This window comes from Anser cygnoides, chromosome 13, assembly GCF_040182565.1.
Source record: "Anser cygnoides isolate HZ-2024a breed goose chromosome 13, Taihu_goose_T2T_genome, whole genome shotgun sequence".
Lineage (NCBI taxonomy): Eukaryota > Metazoa > Chordata > Aves > Anseriformes > Anatidae > Anser > Anser cygnoides.
Genome location: NC_089885.1, coordinates 1810943 through 1837105, shown reverse-complemented (window position 1 = coordinate 1837105; position 26163 = coordinate 1810943). Strand labels below are relative to the sequence as shown.

The 26163-nt window shown below is 38.2% G+C and overlaps 1 protein-coding gene across 17 annotated transcripts in view; it reads left to right on the top strand.

Annotated features, from left to right (window-relative positions):
- The window catches only part of TENM1 (teneurin transmembrane protein 1), an 848278-nt gene that overhangs the window by 589651 nt on the left and 232464 nt on the right, over positions 1 to 26163 (top strand). For 15 of the 17 annotated variants that reach the window (XM_048070576.2, XM_067005240.1, XM_067005241.1 and 12 more), the window contains one exon: positions 10148 to 10426. In XM_048070576.2, coding sequence (XP_047926533.1) covers positions 10210 to 10426 — 217 coding nt within the window. In that variant the 5' untranslated portion in view covers positions 10148 to 10209. Of the gene's footprint in view, positions 1 to 7097; positions 9513 to 10147; positions 10427 to 11987; positions 12067 to 26163 lie in introns of those variants that run through there. The other 2 variants (XM_013185140.3, XM_067005249.1) reach the window with 2 other exon arrangements.

Here is a 26163-nt window from a genome sequence, read left to right as displayed (position 1 = left end):
ATCCACACAACGTCCCCAAGGAAAAATGATTCACCAAGACAATAGCAGATCCTAATATTAAGGCAGGGATAATGGTTCTGATTTTTTTTTAAAGGCTGCTAGCGTGTGTACATATATATATATATATATATATATATATATACACACATACACACACATCTGTGTGTATGTGTGTATGCATAGATATGTGTAAAGGCAACAGATAAAAGCCACATACGTCTGTTTCTTCCATTTTTCCTTTTTCTTTGTATGATTCTTCAACTGAAGAAAGCAAGCTGAGCTAAATGGAGTGGTTACGTGAGGGCTAAGGAGAATGTGTTCTTGCAAGTGCTGTGGAAGGGTAATCACCGGAGATACTCGTGTATCAGGTATATGATACACGGCCTTAAGTAGCTCAGATTTTTGAGAGCTTATTCCAACAAGCGAAGAGTGGCACAGATTCATTCCTCCTAGCTGGTGGACCTGGGTGGTTGTGGTCATCCTGCTCTCCTGGGGTTGTCCCTGGGGACACAGAGGCCATTGACTGTGTTTTTGGAGGTTCATCAAAATTAGTTGTTGCAGAATACCAGTTTCCAAACAGTTTGTTGCCCTCAGTCCCTCCTCTAGTGTTCTGGAAAAGCCTATTGTTGATAGCTGTGCCTAAATTCGGAGAAAGGGCAATATCCATATGAGCAGCACCTACACTGAAAAAAAGACATGGCAAACAGGAATTGGCCAGTAACTCCTCACTGAAAAGCTTTTTATCCTGTCTAGAAGTGTTAAGAGGCCCCACTGAGAAGGTGCTTTATGTAGTGATGGTTTAGTAAATACAACAGCCACCTGGTTTGAAGAAGTATTTCTGAGTGGAAATGACCAGTTTCTAGTGAGGCTGAGGAATTTATTTTTTTTTTTAACTTGCTTGTGCTTTAATGCAGTTGCAGTGTATTTTTCACAGATAGTTGAGCAAATTCATGTTCAACATTGAACTTCTGTCTGAATTATCATTGTATCTTTATATACCTGAAATGTTTTCCCTAGTGTGGTATTGTACTTTATAAGAAGCCATAAGAAAAATGGCTACATCCCCATGTCTGTCTTCTGTCTTCCATCACGGAGGTAAAGTTGAACACAAAAAGAAAAAAATTAGTTTAGCTAAATTAACTCTACCAACAGGAAAGAAAAAAAATAAATAAATAAAATTTCAGAAACTGATTTTAAAAACAGGTGAGAAGATTTCAATTGCAATTTGCAAGGTTAGTTGTTTAAAAATGAAATCATTGTATATCTGTTAATGATTTTTTCCTGAAGAGATGCTACATTTTATGGAAAACAATGCTTACTAAGATGCAGGTAAGGGGCTACTTGTAGTGAGAAAGTTAAAAATGTCCATAATGTTGAAAGGCAGAATATGTAAAAATGTGAACAATGTTCAAGTAACAGAGGAAATTATTTCCTGTTCTTAAGTCCAAATAAAAGAATGCCGTGACATAAAGGGATTGAATTGCACAAGAACACAGGAGGCATAATTGTATGGTTTTAGTCTGTGACATTTCCTTGTGGAGGTGAACCTTTAGACACAAAGATGGGGAACGTTCCTACTCTCCAGGGCCAGCAGAATATTTTACTGCACTTCATGAAGTGCTGAAGAAAATGGTATAATCAATTTGCAAAAAGCATAAGGTTGTGGATGGAGAACTTATCTTAAATTTGTCTCTGCCAAGAAGACTCCAACACTTACAAGTGGTAAAAATGGATAGAAGCATAATATATTTCCAGTTTGCACTACAGAAGACTCTCGGTACTTGCAGGAGAAATTTCTAGCAAACATCCATTACAAAAGATTCTCTATTGAAATGAGAACAAAGGTTCCACTTGAAAGATCTCAGAGGATTCAAATGTACCTTTTCATAGGTGACATGCTGATACAAGCCAGTTCTCGAGGGGTTGCGTCAAGGCATAAATCAGCAGTAATTTCAACCCTGCAAGATCATAGCATTATCATGAACAGGAGGAAAATCGATCTGACATCAGCTCAAATAATAGCACTTCTGGAAGTCACACTATATATTACAAGTCCATTGGGAGGGTCTGCTTGTCAGAACCGTGGCACTTGAAGACACTGAATACTTTGGCAGACATCAAAGCAAGAAGAAAAGGAGCAGTAAGATGAGTTCACAGGCATGATGGTGTCAGGCATGCAAATAGCAACCAGAGTGATACTTCAAATGAAGGTGGTGCGTATATATATATATATATATATATATATATACACACTTCAAATGCCTGAATAGCTTTTTAAGCGTTAACTTAGATGATGTCAGAACTGCACAGTAATTCATGGCATTTCTTCCTAGAGTTAGAAGAGCAAAAGTTAAGAAAACCAAGTATTTAGGAAAAGAGTGAAAAATTAATTTTCTGTGTGTAGTGAATAGTGTTAGCTTCATAAGTAGTTCTTCTTACACAGCTGCTGTGATAACTTGTTTGAATATTTGTATACTTGCTAGACATTAAAGTGTAGATCACATGCCTAATTTAAGTGCTCTGACATTTTAGGCTATACTGGAAACAAACCTGACACTAAATCAGTGCTGCTTCTAGAAATCCTTGAAGTCCTAATGCAGCAAAAATAAATGAAGAAGCAGTTCCTTCCCCAAAACACTGTCAATGATATGAGCAAGCCACAACAAAGCTGAGGAGTAAGCAAGACTACAGAGATTTCTGATAATATTTAAGATATTGTGTCCCGCTGGCAAAATTGAGTTGGGAACCTTCAGCATTTTGTTTCAGAGATTTTTGTTTGGTAGGTTTTTTTGGTTCTTTAAGTGGGAAAGAAAATTTCTGAGGCCCCCTGGAATGTTCCATGACGTCTTGTAGGATCTTTCTTAGACAGGAGAAAGAAAACATAAGAACAGTGCCAGAAAGAAATAACCTCTACCAGTAAAATTCCCTTTTTGTGCTTTTGTTCACTGTGATGTCAACTGATCAAAGCTTTTGTTTCATCAAGTATGATGATGCTTAAACATGGCCTTGTGCTTTGATATGTCCATAAGTACTCTGGTGAATATGTCTGTTTGTTCAATTAAGGCTTCTTTCCTTATTCTAATTTAAAACAGGAAAAATGGGAATGGAGACAAAATTCTCAGCTTGATATTTCAAACACCATTGCCAAGGCAACTAGTATCAGTGACAAACAATCTAATGCTTTAATTGTTTTCTTAGATGGTCCATGGTATTGATGCATTGTAAATTATCCTCATGCGCTGACCTTATTATACTACAAAATTTAAATTGGTATCTCAAGAAATTAATAATATCTGAATGGAACATGTTATGTTCAGTTTTTGTAATCTCACAGATACTAAATTGGGTTTTAAAAATTACATTGTTGCTAATTAGGGCTTACTGGGTCTTCTTAATTAAGCACACAGTTGGAAAAGAGACACAGCAATAATTGTCTCAATTTGATGGCCATACAATTTTCGTTATCATCAAATAGCCAAAAAATAATTCCGTTTTTCTTGTCACATGTAAATGAATACAATATTTCCTCTATGTCTGTGTATTTTAAAACAGCATGCCTCACAAAAGACAATACTTGTTTACTAAGTTAAGATGCCATTTCTTCTACTGGCATACACATAAGTACATGTACACTGCAGTTTATTGTGTTCTGTTGTTAGAGAAATGATAGCACTTGCATAGTATGTGCATGTGTATATAATGTATATAGCATATATTTATACACACTAAAAATATGATTTTTTTTAACCTCTAGTTCAGAAGAAATCCAAGTGAAACTATATTTTCATAGAACTCAGTTATTAAAAGGAGTCTCCTAATTTCATGTTTTAAAAATGCAAAATTTTGCCCTTGACTGCAAAACAATAACCATGGCAGTGGAGAGCAACCAGAGCTTCCACTGAGGAGAATTTTATTACTTCATCTGGATACGTTCAGTACAAACAAGTGTCTGGTGTATATTGGAAATATCCTGTGTGGTGGCAGAAAGCTTAGCTGTCCCAAGCATACTTGAATGTGAAAGGCAATGACCCTTTTCTAGTCTCGTTTTAAAACATCTTTTACTAAGAAAATACAACCTTGACCATACATATGTTTTTTACTCCCTGGAGTGAAAAATGATTTTTGCAGAATCCATATAGAAATATTGATGCCATAAACTCAACCTACACTTTCATACAGGGTAAACTTCCTTTACCTCTTTCCCTGTATCATCCCCGCTTTGCAGTTAGGAAGTAGTTAGAAAGTTGCAAAGGCATTAGGTGATGTTCTTGTGTGTTCTGTACTGCATCAGCAGACATCAGGCACTCGGTTAGTTTTAAACACAGGCTTTCTTTACATTCTGCAGCATTCCCAGATGAAGCTTCGAGATGCAGAGATACTTTACAACACTTCTCATGGTGATTTCATTATTTGAAATTGAAAGTTCTCACCAGGAGTTATCCCGCGGTAAGACCGGGAATTGTATTACCTAAAGCACAGTTTTCCAGAAAGACTTAGAGTTCAGAGGATATTCTGAACCCGGCCAGGATGTATTGCCCTGAGTCATGGATGTGCTTCATCCCTCGGCAGCAGAGCCTGATCTTTTGTGCTTGAACCCCCATTGACCTAAGCTTGCTAACATCAAAGGGCTGGTTTCTGAAAGCAAGCATGAGGGAGTTGTGTCATTTTCCAGTCAGTGGTGATTCTCCAAGTAAAGTGAAGGCGCGTCTTGGCCAAGAGTTGGGTATTGCACTTGAGTAGCTGCCATAACGTATGCTTCTCAGTTCACTGTCAGGGTTGCTGTATGTCACATTCTGCCACAACCTGACTTACCTTCTTTATGATTTTATTCTCTAGTGGTTTCTCTGTGAAATTTTTGATAAAATGAAGAACTCTCTGAACCACCTTGTTAACTAGAATTAAATTAGACTTTGACTAATTTTAAATGAAGACCATTAGATGTGAAAATGAACCTTATTCCTCTAGTGTCTGTCACGACATAAAAATGTATGGAGAAGTGTAATCCATCCATACGTTAAAACTACATGCCCTCTAGGGAGCGTTTTTAACCTGTGGTATTTCCCTGAAAGCTGCTTTTTGAACTTCCATGTCTGATGTAGTCCACTTTAAGGCAGGAATATTTCATTGTCTCAATATTTCCAATTCTTATACACAGAGAAATACTGGCCACATCATACTCAGTGATTCGTATGTCATTACATTGCCTTCAAATATCTTTTGATGTGCTTCTATTTTACAATCCACTAAGAACGTTTGCGTAAATTTTGTTTGCTTCTTGTTCTGTTTGTTTTTTAAGTTCCTCTGAGTCTTTCTTCAGTTGTTTGCGGGTTGCTTCAATTACTTTTTCTTGGTTAGTGTATGACTTTTTTTTCTTCCAGTGAAAAGTGGTATCTGCTTCCATTCTGCATTCCAGATGTCTTCCTATTGCTGTCTGATTTCAAACACCATCTAGATACTGATTTGTTCCTACTCTATTGCTGCTCGGGCATTTTGACTGGTATCCTTCTCTATGTGTATAACTGTTCTGTAAAATGTAGAACTTGAAGGATGAAAGGACTTCCTTTGTTTGTAATACCCAAACAAATATTTGAGGGATATAGTGTTGATGGTCTGCACAAGGTCACAAGATTGTTTTGCTTTGTTGTTTTGCTGTTTGTTTGTTTGTTTGTTTTTCTTCTTGGTATTGCATTTCTCAAAGATTTATATCAGGAGTGTTTGCTTTTGTTTTGCCTTTTGTATTTTATAGTTTTATATATCAGAATAGACTTGCAGAATAACAGCACTATTGTTTTTGCCTTCAGGTATACAGCGATGCAATTTCTGCTTAGTTGTTCATTTTCAGAAATCAGTGGTCTGAAGATGTAATAAGCAAATGCTAACTTTCAGATAACAGTATATGTTGAATGGAAAGAAATGTGTGAGGGAATTGAGCAAATGTGCAGGTGGGGTTGATAGAACAGCCCTCTGAGAGTGCGAAATGGAATTACATGAGGCTGTCTTCTGAATTTAGGTTGCAAACAATTACTCTTTCCTGGTTATATTTCAGCATCATAACTGCAATTACCTTTTAATTTTAATTTTAATTCTATGTATTTTGGAGTATGTGAGTATTGGACCTAATGCTCAGTTGAGGCCAAAACAGGTTACAGTGCTTCATATTCTTGTTCCTGATCTCTAAATAAGTCTGGCTTTACTGGTAGCCATCTGGATATACCACTGGTGATCTGACGGGGTTGGTCGTGGGTAGTCAGTATGGAGATCTTATGAAATGGGCACCCGATCAGAGCATCCCGATGGGATTTTATACAAAGCTCTGTTAAAGTGATGTGATCTCTGTGGCGTTCCTGTGCTTGAGTGCAGAGCTTCTGTGCAGTATAGATGCATACCCTGAGTTTTCTCATAAAATACCTATTGATCAGTATGTGCAAACAGCCTCGGCATAGGCTGTCTGGTAAGCCACAGCTGTCCTGATTTTGTTGTGTTTCTAAGCAAGTAGGATCTGGAATTATATGGTCTTTAAGGTCCCTTCAAACCCAAACCATTCTGTGATTCTGTGATCCTGATCTGCGGAGAACGTGAAAATGGGCAGGTGGTGTAAGAGGGTTTTAATGCAAGTGGAATGTGAAAATCATTTCTGAACAGACGTACAACATGTCTTTAAAACAACATATGCATAAAACATACATTAAAACCGTAAATCCATATACACATCTGTATTAGTTCCATGACTTAATGTGGTGTTCTCCCATCTAATAGAGCTTTTTGATGGTTTTGGAAACAATGTTTCATTGGGAATTAAAATCAGTTATGTATTCCATAAATCTAATTGTAAACTGTGTGATCTGTTTTAAAGTATGGTTGAGTATTATCTGCGTTTTAGCGCCTAAATAAATGCATTATTTCTATATTTTATGTATTAAGTGTAACATGTTTACGTATCTTTATAAAAACTATATTTCGTTAAATATTCTGTTAAGCATTTCAATGAAAGAACACTAATGAAAAGATCAAAAAAGTGGTCTGTGAGGAGGAGAGCATTAAGACGCTCATTCAAAGGTCACTTAGAGGAACTGTAAGCTTTGATGAGACTTTATTATTTTGCTGACAAGGTCAACTTGATATTGATCATCTGGGTGTTTTGTTTAGTTACTTGAAGGCCAGTTATTTGAAGAAACCCTTGTAAACATCCAGGCAATATTCTTTAAATTCCTGGTTTACTCCAGCATTTTGGGTTGTTGTTTATTGAGTTGTCTTTCTCCAAACAAAATACGGAATAAGGTCAAGTATTTGATTGCCAGTGTTTAAATTCAACTTACCATAACTCACCATCATTCATTAAATTTAAAGGAATCTCTTGCTGTGGAAAAGCTTGAAGACGTGGTCAGTATTTTGCTGCGTGTTCCTGGTTTGTAAAAGCATTTTGTGTTGAAAAATTTTATGAAGTATTTTTCCAGCTCTTACAAATGATTTATCACCTCCTTTCACATCAGGCCAGGTAGTTGTGGCTTTATGGCACATTAATGCCCTAAAGAAAACTAAAAGAAGCACAAGCACAGTCATCATGTGGAAGGAGGCTGGAGCTTCCCGTGACACCCGAGGCTCCGGGCTGTTGGTGCCAGTGGCACTGGCATGGGGTGGGAAGAGGAGAGTTGGCTGGACAGGCTGCAGTTGGTCTTCCTTCTGACTTTTTTTTTTGTATTGTTGTTATTTTACACCAGTGTGCTCTAAAACTGCCCTGATGAGCTCAGTTTGTCAGGTTTGCTGTGCTTTCCGAAAAGGGACGCACTGCGTGTGTCTGAGGCACCTCGCGCTTGCTGCTCCATGGCAAAATTTCTCTTGTCTCCTGCATCTTCTTGGTAGAGGCCCTTATAATTCCTCCTCATTTTTCCCTGATTTCTCCAGCATCTTTTCCATGTGTTGTGTCAGACAGGATGTATGGGGAGGCTTTTCCCTGTCAGTAACCATCTCTACAGAGCCATCAGGTAATCTTTTAAGCCAACCCTGTGCCTCTAAGTCACGGCACCTTTGCGCTCTTCTATCGCAGGTGGGAGTATTAAAGCAACTCATAAAGTAAGTACTTCTTTGGGAAATGTTGGCAAATAACAGTGAATTATTTAGGCAAATAGCTTTTGAAAAGCAAATAGCACTTAGTAGGAACTTGTCTACAAAAGCATCTTAACACCAACTTGATACAGTGCAATCAATCCTGAGCATGAAACCTTGAGCTTGTTGTTGAAACCCCAGCACGTTTGCCCGCCAGCTTGTCTCTGGCAGTCAGGCAGCTTGCTCAGCTTGGCTCTTTAGTTCTCCTTTTCTCTCTTGAGGAGCTTTAATTGACTTGGGTGCTTTGAAACCGACTTTGCTGTGTAAGAGATCTGAACTTTATATATACATGTATATATGTACAATATATACATGCTACTCTTTATTCAGATGCTGTGTTGCATTTGTTTCTGGAGAGCTATTCCATCTCAGGTTAAACAACTGGATAAACCTCCCCGAGAGTCTGTTTTGAGCAAAGCCATGTCTTTAACCTCTTTCTGCACGTGGCGGGTGGAAGAGCAGGGCAGGCTCACCACACTGACCCCACTGCAGAGCTTTCCCCTTCTGCCATGCCACCAGGATCAGCACGCCTGGCTTTTGTGCTCCTGTTGCTGTGTCAGAAGCCTTATTTATTCCCTCCTTGCTCTATGCACTGTGTTTTTGCCACTCCTGCTCGGGGTGCCAATCCTTTCACAAGCACTGGGAGCCCACGCAAGCAGGAGATGAATTTTTGCTGTGCTGGAACACAGTAACAGCTGCCATCAGTGGTTTTCCAAGACTTCAGTCAATTTCAGAAGTTAAATTCATCTCTGTAGTCCTCTAACAAAATGTGCTTTCTGTAATGTTTTTGTTTCTCTGTTGTCTCTTCTCTTTTTCTGTGGTCACTTTTGGAGTTTCAGGTAGCACGCTCGCAGCTGGGGACTTGTGGGGTTACAGGTCCCTGGTGCACCTGGGGGCAGTTGGGCTGGTACCAGATCAGGCATTAAATTACCTCTCTCTGCCACTGATATTATAATCATTACAAAGCTGTCAGCAATTGCTTTTTCGTTAAGCAAAATCTCTGAACTTCTATGGTATTGGTCCTCCAGCATTGATATTTACAGCTGCCTTTCTTGTTATGTTTAGTTTTCTAAGTTAATAGCATCAGTTAAAATAAAATTTAAAAAAAAAAAAATACAAGCTTGCTTTACCAGAGCTAACTGTCTGTGAACTGTACTTCTGCTGTAAAAGGTGTTCCATGCACTCCTGTCATCTCATCGCAGAGTTGACATTAAAATGCGAGATAGGAACAGCTTCATGAAAGCAAGGTTGCAGAGCAAGTGCACAGGTTGCATGTGCATCTGCAGCCCACTTGTTTATAATGATATTGGATTTGAACATCATTTCAATGACATTCCCAACTGCAAGCTGCATCTTGGAAGGTTTCACTGAGGATCAGCGTGGCCCCCACGTCAGTAAGGGTTCAGACGGTATGTGGAGGAAAAAGGGGGTTGTGCTGCAGGGCGGAAGCTTCTTCTTGAAATGTCCACACAATCTGAAAAGGCAGTGTCCTCCTTCTGAACTACTGTGTGCTCTCGCGGAGTAGCAGAGGGGCATATACTTGTTTTTACTAAGTCTTGATGGTTTTCTAAACTGTGAAGCCTATTATTCTTCACTAAATGTCATTTTATTTACAGGAGAGTACTTCAAAACAGTGAACTTCCTGGTTTCTATACTTCATATTTTAAAAGACATTAAGATGTTATTTTCACTTGATGAAACATCCACCTCTTTAGAGAAGTAGTAACTGTTCCATCCTAGCTTTAATACCTAATCGGTGGTTTTGTAACATACTCTGTGCAATAACTGCACGATTACTGCTTGGTGTAGTGCGATAGTACTTAAGATATGGGGGTTTTGTTTGTTTCTGAAGTTATTGTTGTTTTAATATCATTTTTAAAGAGCAAGACAGTAAAATCAGACATATGCAGATTCTTTCCTTGGTTGTGGTGATATAAATACAATTTAATTGGTTCATATCTACTAAAAATAAAATTGGGCCTTTGAGAGCTAAATATTTATATGTGATATCTGAAACTGATTATTGTTTGTATTTTTTCCCCAGGACTATTTCCTTAAGGATTTCCAGTTGTTCGTTTTCATGACTTCGAGCCTATTTAATAAGAGATGGAGCAGATGGACTGCAAACCCTACCAGCCACTGTCAAAAGTTAAACATGAAGTGGATTTAACTTACACAAGTTCTTCAGATGAAAGCGAAGATGGCAGAAAGCAAAGACAATCTTACGATTCAAGAGAAACTCTGAATGAGTATAGCCAAGAGCTAAGACTTAATTATAACAGTCAGAGCAGAAAAAGAAAAACCATTGACCAATCCACGCAAGGTAAATCGTTTATTTTATCTACTAATTACAATAATGGCTTTTTGATTACTCACTATGAAGCAATATAATGATGTCAGCAGGCAAGGAGCCATTTTGTTTTCAGAGGCATGTGGTGATAACACACTTCTTACTGTATTTTTTTTAACCATACTGCAATGTTAGAAGTATAGGAGTTTTTTTCAAGTAGAAGTGCTTTTGTGGCAGTATGGACCAAGTAGCATACAGCAGACCATCACGTGATAGCTACAGATAAATTTTTCTTTAGGAGTGGCTACTCTTCTCACTAGCATTGCCTGGTTAATTATTTACTACCTTTGCATGTGTTGTGTGGATTTGGGTACAAAATCAACTTTGATTTTGTAGGTTATCTCTGCGTTATGTCTGCAATGAATTCATATGCAACAATCCTCTTAACAAAATCTGTAATCTTATAAGTAACCTGAAATATATAAAGCTTTATGAGTAAAACTGAAAATAATTATTGTGTCCTGTAAGAAAAAAGCAGGTGGTTGAGTTCTTTTTGGTTGGTTGGTTGATTTTAGCCTTTTGCATGATATGGACAGAAGTCTAGAATAAACATTTGAGAGCTTCTGATGTTGCAGCCAAGGTTAGGAAAAGCTACCATTTAGATACAGATATAGGCTGAAAACTGACTGAAGTGGAAGGAAATAGGAAGAATTTACTGCAGCACTCCCTGATAGACTGCTTCTTGTGGTAACCCATATGCTGCATTTAACACACTTTGTACAGACAAGTGGCTTATCTGTTGCCTTTAGCTCCATCACAAATTCAGGCAGGGTGGTGGTGCAAGAAGAGTATTTTTAGGAATTGGTGTACTTGTCAGAAGCAGACAGTCTGTCCCCTTAAAGATAAAAGATCTCTGAGCAACCCCTGCCTGCTCTTCAAGGAAGTGGTTAAATTGATCCATTTTAGTGTGGCCACTATTTCTCAGCTAATAATTTCTGTACTTACTTTAAAAAAAAAAAAAAAAAAAAAAGTCTTCCACTCCTCAGGCAGCCAAGTCTCTCCCAAATTTTCTGAGTATTAAATTATTTTTTTTGACAAGCAAATCACAAATACGCTTTTGAAGATGGAAAAAATTGTTTCCTCTGTGATGTGTAAATTAATGCAAAAAATGAGAATGATTGTGCTACATAGCTCTTATAGTCTTTCTGGTTTTATGGCAGATATTCTGAATCAAGCTACATTTGTAGTGCTGATGTTGTCTGAAGGTACCTGTAATTCATGAAAGAAATGATAGCTCACTGCTAGAGATAGCCTCCATACATGTATATATGGTCCCTCCAGAGAGTTACAAAACTGCAGTATTGAGAAGGAAGAAGTCACGAATACAAATCTCAACAAAGTATTCTGTAGAAAACTTCACCATCATGTTTGGCTCATGACAAATGATCTTGCACTTGTCAGGAGAGTTCGGTTAACTAAGATGTGTCTGTGCTGCTGTGCTGGAGATGATGCAAATGTACTTGTAGACCTACTTAAAGCAACTACCTTGTTCCTGACAACTCGAGCACTGAAAGCATTGCCTCTGCATTGTCAGGCCTCTGAAGAGCTCCTTGAGGACAGAGCTTTACTGCTGCTGGGACCCGTGCTAGCTGTAGCTCCACCAGCTCGGACAAGTATGTAAGGGTCGTGATCACTCTGCTCAGGCATAGGAAACCAGTCTGTGCGGCCTATGCTGAATTTATTCTTCCAGAACAGTGCCTCTGAAAGCAATCATGTTAATAATTTTGGAGAAATGAACAAATTAGTGTGCATTTCTGCAAGAAATTGTCAGGCATGAACTTACCTCACTTATTCAGGACTGGTGTGTTAGGAACCAGATGGATGCTTTAGCATACTAAGTATTTTACACTCACGTTGTAAAATGATTTTATTGGAAATATATGGGCCAAGATTTTTCCAGGCAAATTAATTTTTAGGAGATATCACACAAATTTTCAAGTCTTCTATTTTACAAGCATTTGTATTTTCCTTTTTAGAAGCAATGCAGTATTGTACCGGTTCAAACTAGAGTATGAAGCTTGATGCCTACTTTTGCAGCAAAGCTCTTGAGTGCAGTAGTTTGTCAATACATAGGGCAGTGCTTAAATACTTGCTTACCTTGAGGCATCTTCTTACCTTAATTAAGTCTAGGTCTGTGTGTTGTTAAGTAATATTTATTGAGCACAAAAGATCTTTTTTAAAACATACACCTGTATATTGGTTTGTGAGGATGCAGTCAAACGTTGCTGTGCTAGAAGTCATGGTTTTGTCCTCTGACAAATTCAGTTTGTTGCAACCGAGTTACTAACTGCACTGCTAGATATATCTGTTCAGCTTCCCACAAATTCATCTCTGTATCTCTGTGTTGATTTAAATCATATAGATTTGTCCTGCCACAAATTGAACCCAAATGTTTGGCCTGGCAAGCATCATTGCTTTGAAATGTAAAATGTGTTGAGTTCAAAATTCAGGCAAAAGCAAAGAAGGTTGTAAAGCTGAGTGTAAAATTTCAGACTGCAGCCAGAGTTTGATTTAATTGCAGTTCTAATGTACTGTTTCCAAAAGGACAGCCAGAGTTCCTGGTGATTCTTGATATTTGCTCAGTCAGTATTGAGAGGTTTAAAAAAAAAAAAAAAGTTCTGTTTTGGACTATGCAGCTGGCACAAATCCATTAAATTGTATATGGAATTTGTTTTCTATGCATTCTTTTCTAAAGTTCCTCCTCAGAATCATTAGCAAACTTTTTCTCATGGTTGGCACATCCTTGGAATGTAAAACAAAACCAGAAAACCCATGGTCCCTCTTTTCAAAAAGGATTGTTCTGCAAGGAGAAAGCTATAGCGTGCAATTGCTTCAGACTATCATTGTCTGAAGAAAGACTTAAGGCTGAGAAAATTCTAAATATTAAAAATTCTATTTTTTTTTTTAAGTTAAAGGGGCACCCCCAATTTATCTGCAGGTATTCTTCTGTAGCTGCAAGCTGCAGTTGAAATAGTACCCAGTAATTGATGAACTAATGGATTGCAAAATTAGGGTAAAATCCATGAACTTCATGCATGAAAGGTGTGAGAATAGTTGAGAAAACAGGCACATAGTAACAGTCATGAATACAGTGATAATGGTGATGAGTGAGACAGCAGTCAAACATGAATTCTAATGATGGAATGTGAGAAGAACACTTCAGAATAAAAAATTAATAGAGAGAAGCTTGTACCAGGAACAAACATAGGTGTACATGTTTGTGCTGATTTTGTTTTTGTGAAAAGAATCATTAATTTAAATGTTTATGGAAACTGGAAGAATTTGTATCTGTATTAATGTCCATAAAGACATTGTATTCTGCTACCTAACCACAGTAGCTTATATGGAATAGACTGGGCACTTCTGAACGTAGTAAATAGCTTCAGAATTACATTGATTTGTAGCTCAAAATATTGATACAGCTCAGCAATTTCTTGAAGGTTTTTGTTTGTTTCGTTTCATTTACGAGCAGTTTGACTATTTCATTGTTACTGCCAATATTCAGGACTTATTTCTATGAAAACTTTTGATTGTAATCTGAGGTTATGTAAATTTATGATGCGTGGGTATTTGTGTTTGCATATATAGACAATCTGTATAAACCAGAACTCTGCATAGCGTGAACTCAAAGGAAATGTTTACAGAGGTCTCAGATACATCCTGCAGTATTGACTAACATTGCTAGTATTTTTGAAAACATCTTTTCATGTCAAAAGTTTTGTTTGAAAAGCTATGTGATCTTGGAAATTTTAAGTTTCTTGGTTTTAAACATTGCAAACAATACCCAAATACAAAATACTTAACTTTTGCACTATTCTTATATTCCTTGCAATTCCTGAAGTTTTATCTCAAATCTTAACTCCTCAAAGATTTCTTAGTCATTTTTCACAAATCTAATAGATAGCAATATGAAAGAAAAACTCAGCAGCCAATATGGAATTAATCTATCACAAGCTTAATCTAGATCTTAATCTAATCTATTGATCATTTAAGCAATGATTTCTATATGGTATTCCTGAGGTCTACTATTGATGTCCATCCTGAAGCATGCGTTACAAGATCAGTTGCATCTCTGGGGTTATTTGTGTCAGAACCTTGTAGTTAGCAGACAATTTAGACCTAACAAATGACACCACAGACTGTTCAAAGATGAGTTAAGGTTTGCTGGCCTAAGAACTCCGTACGAACAGGTACAAAACTCTCCCAACAGTGTCATTCTCTCCTGAAGAGTCAGTGCTAATTGTATAATGAGAGCATCTTAAAATACATTTTTTTAATCACTGGAATGTTCAAACTCCTGTTTATCTGAAGATATGTAAATCTACAGTATCTCATCCTGGCAAGAAGATGTTATGAAGTGATTTCCTGGCAGACCCAGTATCATATAGCTTGTGGTTATTGGCAAACATAGTAAATTAACTCTTGGAAGAATTGGTAACACAGTGTTTTGTACTTGAAAGAGATAGGGTAGAGAAGGCAAAAAACATCAGAAATGTTGTTCTTGCTAGAAAACTCATTGATGGACCTGGCTGTGAGGAAAAAAGTTCTCACAAATGTACCAAACACATTTTCACATTGAGCTTATTTGTGACACGTTTACATCATTAAAACTGTTTTCTTCTACAGCTTTCTGTGTTTCCATCAAAGTAAATATGAAAGGAGTTGTATTCCACAAATATTGGCCCTACAAAGGCTTTATTGCTTTTAGGCTAATTATAGATTTGTAGAAAACACTGGTTTAGAGGAATGAATCCCTGATAGGATAAGCATCTGGGATTGAGTCATTGGCATGATCAAGTTTATTGATCGTTAACAAAATGAGCATATGGCAGTAAATTTCTGGTTAGACAAATGTGTATTTCCTGGCAAGATACATTGAACTGCATTATGGGCAAGGCAAACTGGATTTATTCCTAGGAAGAGAATCCAACAGCAAACATTTTCCGGTAAATCTGTCTGGAAAAAGTCAGCATTGCTTGTATTCTGGGAAAGGACATTTTAGAGTGCTTCACAAAAGAATTACGTTTTCTGCTTTTAGTTCAAGAACTGAGGAAAACTCATCTTTGTAGGACAAGAGCTGTAGGCTGGTAGATGTTTTGGAGAAGTTATATGAAATTGTCTTAAGGAGCAAGAGGTAAATAGGTCAAGCTGATGTTCAAAATCTTCCTTGAACGAAGCCTATGGGCTTCACGAAGAGGTGTAGGTTACAAATGTCTCTTCAGCATGAGCCCAATTCTGCTTCATCCCCGATTTATTTTTTTTAGCTCACTGCTGTTGCCATCAGATTCTCATTCCTGCACTCCGTAGCATTGCAGCTCAGATGCGGATATGTAGGCAACAGACATGTCCTGGTGCTGAATAGCAATTTCTTTCCCTAGGAAGGAGAAACTACATGTGGAGGGCAGGAACCGGTGGTCTGCTTTGTTATGCTTCACAGTTCAGCAAATTTAAGCTTACCAGGAAGGAAGATTTAAACACATGCTACTTCTAACTTCATGTGACCAGTCAAAACACTTTTATTTACCATCAGAGACATAAATATAAGGCATGCTGACAAGGATGGGTAGAAATTGTCCTGTCAGGAAAATGTCATGGTGTTTTCTGTTCATCTGCAAAGTAGCAAAAGCTTTTTACATAATACCCATATTATTCTCTGATTTAAGAATTATGTAAATCCGTTTGGGCCTGCAGATCTGTTTCGTGTTTGTACCAGAGCCATGGAGAGTAGAATTTGGGCTGTATATAGCACTTGCTCTTTGTTTCTATTACTTTATTTTTAAATGACCTATAAAGATAAAGAAGCCAATTTTTATCAGCTTTTTCCCTTCTATAAAACACTAGAATAATAGTTAAGCATAGCTTAAGTTCATGGTCTCAGGAGCCCTCTGGGACGAGATGGATGCCAGCAGAATGGCTGTGAGGTTTGGCATTTCTAGTAGACATTTGGAACAGTTGATTACTTGACACTCATATTTACAGCCTGTGCAATTTGGCATAACTTTACTGAAACTTGGAAAGCTGAGTCTTATCCGCATGAATACGGGACTTGGTGCTTTGAAACTTCCACGAAGGCAGTGTAAGAAGGGAAAATGTTGTGTCGGGGGCATTCCCAAACTCTGGTTGGTATTAAGAAGGCAGCACACAAGTATTGTCGATGCTGAGCTGGTGTTGGACAGAGCAGGATAGAAGAGTTCAATAAAGCTCCTACCTGCTAGTTGCATGTTTTAGAGCCCTTGACAGTATTATTCAGTGAATAAAGACTGTCAAAATATAGAGCATCAGAATGGTTATTGACATGTAGACAGGACATGGTAATGTTTGCACTTGGAGGGGAGATCAGTAGTTTTGAAAAGGAGAAGGAAAAATGTAAAATGGAAAGGAAAAATCTCCCTTAGAAGAATCACTGCTACGCAATCTTGTAGAAGTGAGGTAGTTTTGAATACCTTGGGTGCTAGTTTACTTCTGCTCCCAGTGATTTCTGTATGATGAGAATTGTGGGTTATTGAAGGGCGGGATTTATAATTATTTATTTATTTTTAATTTAAAGTGCGTAATTTGTTTAGAGCTGCATATTGACATGTTGTGGGAGGTGATTGTGTTATCATGGAACGAAGCATTCCCAAGGTTTGGAAGGAGAAGGTAGGAACAGGTTAACTACAAAGGAAACCAATTATTTTTGTGAGCAATCTCCTGGAAACTCCATCGTTTAAGAAAATAGAGAAGATTTTATTTGGTAATACATTATTATTAGATAGGTCTTGTATTAAAAACGTCTAGGTACTTCGTATCATCAGGTTCTGGTCTCTTGTTTGTAAATGCCAGACATATAACTTTTAGCCTTTTAATGTTGTATGCAATGTTATTTCAGTAATTTAGAAAGTCTCCTGGGAAGTTAATTGAAGCAGCTTTTGTACCTGCGCACTTCAGAGCAGCAACCTGAAGCACAGCACAGCAGCGGTGTCTGTGATGATGCACACGCAGCCTGTACCGTGCACTCTCCTTGTGAAAGGGACTCAGCTGTCAGCAGAGCGTGGTTTAGAGGTCCTGCAGGTTTCTGGCCTGTACACTAATGGACAGAAGTGATAGCTAATAAGCTCCATCTCGTGTTGCTGTGTTACACCATCTGGTCTGAGTGTTTATGAGCTTCAAGCTCCCCAAAAAAAGGTTACATGTGAGGCAGAGTAAAAGAATCCACACTCCTAAAGCTTTAGCCCGTTGTCTCCTCCTGTATTCCCTCCCAAAAATACGGATTCCTGTTGTGCTGCGCTGTGCTTTCTTTGGCTTGTTGTGGTCTAATGATGATGATGTTACTGTCTCCCAGAGAAAAACAGTGTGACGAGCACTTCCCTGCGGCTGCCTGGACTTCAGCAGTCTCTTCTGCACGGGGAGTATCTGCAGACTCTAAGGAAAGGAAAAGAAGCACTTAGTTTCAGGCCTCTTCAGGACGGTCTTTCTTGATTTGCCAATTGGAAATTTCTCTCCTTGGAATAACTGGGGTGAGGAAACTGCATTTTGAGGCTTCATTTAAAACCTTATGGAGGGAATACTTTTCCTTCCCCTCATCAAATCAAAGTACACAAGCAAAACTCAATGTACAAAGAGAGTTTTCCCCCAAGACTGGAGTGGGTGCTCCCTTACAGGATCTCAAATGTGTTACAAAACCTTGTAACCTGCTGGCACCATTCCTGTAGTGCTGCTTCCAACCTCACAGTGTGTACCATCATTTTAGTTAAAAAAAATGCCTTGTAGTATCAAAAGTAGCTTCATTCTCATCAGTAATTCTTTTGATTTTAAAAGTGAATATCTGACAAAGGGGAAAAACAAGAGAAAACTACTGAGAAAAGAAATAAATGAGAGAAGGATCACAGCGCGTTTCCAATCCCCTGCTAACAAATCTCATTTAAGGAATAAAAAAGCATTCTCTAGACATTACACAAGCTTAACAATCCATTTGTCAGTGTACAGATACAAAAGACAATCCTAATTCCCATTCTCTTCTCTGAATCACCAATTTTCCATGGTATAAAATGCCAGGAATCATAGAAATAAAACTCAGAAGGGGAGAGTAACTGTAAGAGAAACCAAGATATAGCAATCCTTACAGTAACCTGTACCTAATACTACTGGAATACCTACAGTAGAGGCTTAAGCTTTTGAGTTAATATGTTGCATACTTTGGCTTGGGGTTCTGCTTCTCAGAGCCTGAAATGATACCTGCAAAACGCTCTTGTTATATTAATAGTACCTCTTCCTGTAACACTTAAGTGTCCATGACTTGTTGTAAGGTAAAAAAAAAAAAAAAAAAAAAAAAAAAAAAAAGATATGAACAAACATAAGGACTTTATGGCTAAGCAAGTATTACAGAACATGGGAGCAAGCGAACAGCTCTGCATTTGTCCTGCAAGCCATTTTATTGTAGGTACTCTTGCTGTGTCTTTTATGTCACTCTTGAAACAAAGAACCATTTTATTTTCTGGAACGAGAAGTCTAGTTTGCTTATGTTCATTTATAGAGCAGATGCTGAAACAAAATAACATTTCTTCCTAGGGTTTCTCATACATATCTGTCAGAAGATTTTGTGAAATAAAGAACTGTCAAGAAGTAGCTCAGCGAGTTGGTAACATTGCTGGGAATGTGGTTAAGCAGCAGGATGGGTGTATTCTAACTCATTTAGAGCTTGAATTAGTTTTTCTTTTGAGAATTAGACTCAAATACTTTTGAACTTTGTTCTAAAGGCATTATATGTGAAATAAATTGTGGATGTGATTTAAAATCTAAGGTTCTTCTTTCAAAGCTTCAGTTTTATTGGAAGCTGCTCAAAAATCAGTTTCCTGCTGACTGCCACTCGTTAGGAATGTTCCGCAAGTGGATGAAGCGTCTTTAGCTCTGATGGAAAAAACAGCATGAAAGGAATAAGGTAATGTTGAACACCACAGATTGATTCTTTCACCACCCCAAGCATCAGTTACACAATAAAACAGCGAGTACTGACAATTCCAGCTGTAGCCTGTCTGAGAGCAGAAAAGCAGCATCAGATTGTGCTGCCCATGGTCCCTGGAAGCGGGGCAAATCTGTCTCTGAGTCCAAAGTGCCAAAAACATCCTTCCTGCAGGCCTGGCAGTGGAGAGGACTCTGTACCTCCCTTCTGTGAGCACTTTCTTAACACAGAAGTGTGGTACAAACTCTGCAGAGCTTTCCCTGCAAAGCAGATAAATGGGAGTGCTATATTTCATGATCAAACAGTCTTTAAAGTACTTTACTTAGTAAAGTGTCTTTCCTGGAATTTTTAGAATGCTTCCTAACAGTAGAATTAAAATAATAGAAATCAAATAATAAAGAACAACGAATCACCTTTAAAATCCTAGAGATGTCCAGGGTCATTACACTTTCCTGTAGATGCCATCCCTATGCATCACGAAGTATGTATGCATGATATGCACCCAAGGACATGCTGCTGCCTCTTGGACAAGTAGCCAGGCAATAGAGGGGCCCTGCTTGAATCCTTGCACTTGCAAAAAATATGTAGCCTTTTCCTTTAGAAGGCTACCACAAAATGAAAAATTAATGTAGTCTTCTCAAACACTGAGAAAAAAATGCTGTAGATCATGAAATAGTCTGCAAAACTTCTGTTGACAAGGTTGGATTTAGCTGAGCTCACTGAGGTTAATCTATTCTTATTTTCATCTGATTTTTAAATTTATTTCAATTCTTCCACTGAATGGAGAATTCTTTATTCTTTGGATTTGCTGCACTCTTTCTCACTTGATCAGACACAATTTACGATTACTTTTATTATACAAATGAAGATGCACTGGTCTAAAAGTGACCAAAATAAGAGAATAATATGGCCCAGTGTGCTTAAACTACATGATTTATGGGAGAGTTTTATTTAAGCTTTCTAGCTTTTCTCCATTATTGATGGTTTTGGCTTTCATTGCTTACAGTTCGTATGGACAGCAACATAAGCAGCAGAATAATTGCCAGAAATGCTTAAGGCTCCCTCGCTTCCAAATATTTTAAAAGGATGAAAGCAGTTGGTGTTTAGAAGTGTGTAAAAATATGAATTCCTGTTCATTTGAAATTACAGAAAAAAAAATCATGTGAGATTTTCTACATAGCATAATTTAATAAAATGTAGCCCAGAAGTAGATTTTGTTACATATAAAAGTTCTAGAAATGGAAATTCATATCACATAGTGAATGATCATTCACTGTTATGTTCGTTTCTTAATTCATTTGATTTAGGTAGTAGCTTCTTGTTTTCTTTTTCTGATTCCAAAAAAATAGAAGCTTACTTGCACTTACACTGATTAACTTTAGAATTCTGTACCTCTGGCATTTGATCAAGGGGCTTGCACAATTGTTTCAATATTGTTTGAAAGAGGTAAATAATACAGGTAACCATTCATAACTAGAAATATAATTAACAATAAAAGTTCAGGAAATAATGTAGTTTTCTTTCTTCAGACATCTTTTTATGGCCTGTGAAAGATGCATTCAGTTTTCTAAGGGATGAGAATTCTTGAATTCTGATCAAAGAGAATCTCCAAATATTGTTTAAAATATTTACATTTGATTAGATTTGAACATATTTTTTCCTTCCTTTCAAACACTTGCATAAAATTAATGATGTTTGCTGGCTTGACCTCTTTATTTCACCATCCATTGGCGTGAAGAAAAAGAAAAAAATAACTTCTTATGCTGCTGTATTCAAAACAATAGAACTTTTTAAAAAATAAAAATAAAAATTAGATCAGGACACTGGTAATCTGATCTTCTGGAATGTAACTTTGGTACAGACATTCAACCCACCTAGTAAAGAAATTAAAGAAGTTCATGTTTATGTAATTATTTCTAGTAGGAATCAAAGGATCATATATTGCCCTACATGCATTGAATTATTCTGTTCGGGTGGTGGAGGCAGGAATTAATTTTAATTTTTGTCAATAATGTCCTATTATTCGCTTCTGTGATAGTTTTCAAATACTTTACTACGAATGTGTGTATAAATACAGAAGGGTATGTGTGTAGTAGCGGCATAGCACAATGCAATTTCTTTTAAAAAAGAGTAGTGGATTTTTGGCACACAAACCTTTTCTAGCTTTTTTGAATCTGATAACTTTTTTTTTTTTTTTTAATGCTCATAAATAGAAATAAACTCTCCTCCTTCAGTCACACCGTGGTGGCTATTGTTCCTCTGAGTCAGTTGCCAGGTGTTTCCCTCAGCTAGCCGGAGGGTTGTGCCACTAGCAAAGACATCAGCAGACAGGCTGTACATTTGAAATGGCTGCCTCTGAAAATTTTTGTTACTCTAAATAAACAAGATGGTCTGTGACAGGAGATGTTGGAGTTGGGGAGAAAAGGAGAGGGTGACATTGGACACCTCCATGCTATTTACTTCTTCCAGAAACAACAGAAGCAACATATTTATTGCAGTAGGGCTGAGCATGCCTTCAGGGATATAAAAGCTTATTTAGCTAATTTTCTGGTTTGTATTTTCTGCTTTGTTGGTAAGACTAACGTAGGGGACAGGTCTGCTTACTGCAGGCTGTTTCTCCAGTTCATGAATTCCTGGCACCCATCTGTATATCCTACAGCTGCAGCAGAGCTCAGTGCAGAGCGAGCCATGTCTGCTTTGGCCAACTTCTCCATAGCATTGTTCCTGCTCTGCAGTGAAGTATTACTCAGCCTTGGATTTGCCCGTGTGATGAATATTCATTTGACAGATAATTATCATCATCCCCGAACAGCTCCACTCAAACCAAACTTCTCACACCACCAGTCATTTCTGGCACTGTTCTGGCAGCGTGAAGCTTATGGTTCCTCATGCTTTACTAATGCTCCAGCACCAGGGTATCAGATGGGGTCAGATGACCATGATGAGGATTAAAAAACACTGCCTTTATACACTTGTGGATGTTCTAGGAAAAGGAAAAAGAGGCATCTGCCACTCATGTTTACACGTGCTACCTTAAACTGCACACCGGAATGGGGAGAAAGAGTGCAGTGGGCAGAAACAAGGTGATGCTTTGCTGGAACTTGGTGCTCCACTTTAGAATGTGTATTGCAATAGAGTGTTCAGACATAATATTCCAATATTTTCAAGTTTTTCTCAATGATTATAGGTACTAAAAGAAAAGTCAGTCTTTAAACTGGCTATAGGAATGGATTGGTCTGGACTTCCAGTTGGAATAATGTTGCTAGCAAGTACCTATGTTTCAGTTTAATTTTATGGTCTCTTTAAATGAATTATATACATAAAATATATTTTAATGGCTATTAAGTCCTGCTCAAGGAGGGGAAAAAAAATGAATATAAAGGTTGTTGTCTTTCTTTTGTGTAATTATATATTACACTTTAAAAGTAGCTGCAGCAGCAGTGGCAAGAGATCAGTCAGTGTCTGAAATGGTCAGACTTCAGTAATAGGTGCTTTGCAAGTGATGTATTTACTGACTTGGCGTCTTTGGCAACATGCAAGATAATTTTACAGTGTTTGTATCATTTTGAAAAAAAAAAAAATCCTCAAACTTGCTTAACAAATCTGCCTACTGTAATTTTAGCAAACTAGCCTAAGCAAGAAGGCAGGTCTATAAAACAGAAAAACACTGATTTGTGAAGTTTTCTGGCCAGTATCTCTTAAATTTTTCTGTAGCAGTGCATCATCAGGTTGCTTTTCACTTGATGTTCTAATTTCTGTCATGGAGTCCACCCATTTGTTCCTTGCTGTTTGTGCATTGCCCATTTTCAAGTGAAATAAACCAGAGAGATGAGGGAAGATTTCATTGATGCATGATGTACATACTCTTCTGAATGTACTTGTAGAAAAGATGGTTCAGAGGAGTATCTTTTATTAGCACGGAGAAAAAGGTTCTTTGTACTGTGCTCGCTTTCTTCATTACAGCACTGCAACTCCCTGTTCATCATTGGTGGTACTGAGTCTTCCTCCTGTTCAAAGCCACTAAGTCCAAGCCTTTTCTTCCTTCTTCCCCTCTCCACTGTAAGTTCTGCCATTAAAGGGCATCTCATCCTAACTCATTGATCAGTTCTTCGTGTATTGACCAGAATAAGTCAGACTGCTTTGCAAGACCAGTACAGTCAGAGAGGATCTTGCTATGTTTTTAGAGAGAAGTGATTTAAGCTTCTACAAACAAATGTGTGGTGTTTTTTTTCCTCACAGCCACTTCTCGATATACTGCTTGCAGCCTTTGCCAGTCGTCCTGCTTGGCTGTGCTGGTTGTTTCCTATTTGTGCTGTCACTGCCATGTCTCATATCAGGCACAGTACGAGGTGGTACAGCTTGGGAAATAGTGAAGCAGCTGGCAGGGAAATGAGACCGTACTGAATGGTAGATAACACCAAGAAAGGCAAAACCCACACGGGACTTGTGCCCTATAGGGACACTGTTACTCATGAAGACTGAACTCAGCAGGTTTGCATGAAACAAATTTATTAGGAAAAAGCAATGGAAAGGAGCTTTAAGGTCTATTTAAATGTAAAACTGTTAGATAACAGAAAGCTTCGTAGAAAAGGATGTTTAAGCATTTCCTTTTTTGTTACAAGGCTAGGTAGTAGCTTGTGTTTTTTCTGATGCGTTTATTTCTGTAAAACAGCTAAAGCTGAAGGGAAATAGGGACTAAATTCTGTAGGCTTTCACTTTAAGCCTCTCTATTCTGCAGATTTTGTCATAAAAGGGATGTTTGTTGTATGTCTGAGGTCAAAATTGTAATATTTATAATTACACATTTTTACTCTTCTTTTTGTTTGTTTTCCCCTCCTTTATATCGTAGTTGTATACGCATGAGCTGTGCTCTTCACTACATGAAACAGTGGCTGGTGCAATCCTTCCAGAGCAGCAAAAAGCAGAGCTAAAGCAAAGCACGCTTCTACAGAATGAAGCCAAAGGAATCAAGACACTGATCCTGCAGTGTTCTTCTGCGATCCCCTGTGTGGTTCAGAATCCCTCAGGTGCAGGATAGGGTCCTTTTCGAGTCAGAACACCTATCTCTATGGGGCACATTAAAGCTAATGAAAGTTATCTAAAATGACTGCACACTTCCTTTTTTTTTTTTTTTTCTTCTCTGTATATGGAAATGTCTTTGTGGTTCAATACACAGTTGCTCTCATTTGTGCTTGAATCTGGTATTTCCCTGGAGTCTCTATTTTGAGTGCTTTCTCCCTTCTGTGTCCCTTTTCTGATCGTGGCTTAATTACATTTTAAATGCCTTCTGTGTGACTGTCTCCACCACCTCAATTAGTTCACCTCCAACTGTGTGAATTTTTTAATAAGGAGGCACAAAGCATTTCCAGCAGTACTGAACTTGAGCTTTGCTTATCTGCCTGTGGCAAGCCTACCTTCAGGGCATGGAAGACTTTCCAGGGCTGCTGTAGGCTAATCTGGTAGTGAGTTATCTTGCTCTTTTGGTTTCATTCACTTTCCCTGGGTTAGAGTACTGTCAGCTGCTGGGGAGGCTCCTACCTTTAGCTCTCCCAAGCTCATCGATCAGGCAGCAGCTTTGCAGAACCAGGAACTGTGGTGCACAGACAGACTTTGCTTCCCCCTGCTGAGCTGTGGGCCCTGAGAGCAGAGCACAAGGGATGGAGGCCACTGGTGTGCATTTTGTGTTCCACCCAAAAAACGTCTCAAAGGCAGATGCCGGGAAGCTTTAGAAGCTCTGTCTATGCAGAACGCCAATACTGTGGGTTGTTCCTCCTGTACTTTTCAGCCTGTTAAGACCCAAACAAATTATTTCATTTTCTAATTTCCTTTTTTTTTGGGAAATTTGTCCAACAAGATTGTTTAGTTACCAGCTTCTAGCTCTCCCATGTTAGGGAGCCAGCCTTCCAGCCATTCATAGACATTAGCAATACAAATGTGCCCATTTATTTGCTGATAACGGGGACTTTGTTTTACTCCTGGATAGGCAATATTATCTGCGATTTGCATTAGGAAGAGCAGGTGCTTGCCTGCTCATTTTCAAAGGAGAGCAATCACATTTTAATGCTTACCTGTCAGTGGCTTGTTATTGCTAGGTATCAATTAGATGGCTGTGTCTCTGTGAAAGGTAAAGATGCTATGTGGTTAAACCCCGGGCTGGTGTTTTCAAAGTCAGCGATTAGAATAGCTGCTAAAATGAGTGTTATGTACCCAAATAAACCGTTTAGTATATCAAAACAATTAGAACTTATGTTAAGAAAGGGCAAGGGAATTGAAGAGGTCTAGAGCTAGGAGGTCTAGAGCTAGGAAAAATGCAGCCAAGTGCTCCTACCCCCATAAAAACACTGGAGGTATTTCTCAGTGCAGTGGCATTGTTCCCAAAGCTTGGATATGTTTTTGGCAACAGATGGCAGAGACTTGCAGCACTTCCTCAAACTTTGTGAAAATGTACCAAGGTCTTTTGATTTGGTGTGCTTTGGAATTCTTCTCATCCTTTATTCCCTTTGGTAAAGTACAGGAATGATGGTACTTATTCCCTCTTTTGGAGCTCTACAAATTTGTGTACGCTTCGCTGGGTTAGAAACTGGCTGGATAGCCGGGCCCAGAGAGTTGTGGTGAATAGAGTCAAATCTGGTTGGAGGCTGGTCACTAGTGGAGTCCCCCAGGGCTCGGTACTGGGGCCGGCCCTCTTTAATATCTTTATTGATGATCTGGATGAGGGCGTCCAGTGCACCCTCAGTAAGTTTGCAGATGACACCAAGCTAAGTGCGTGTGT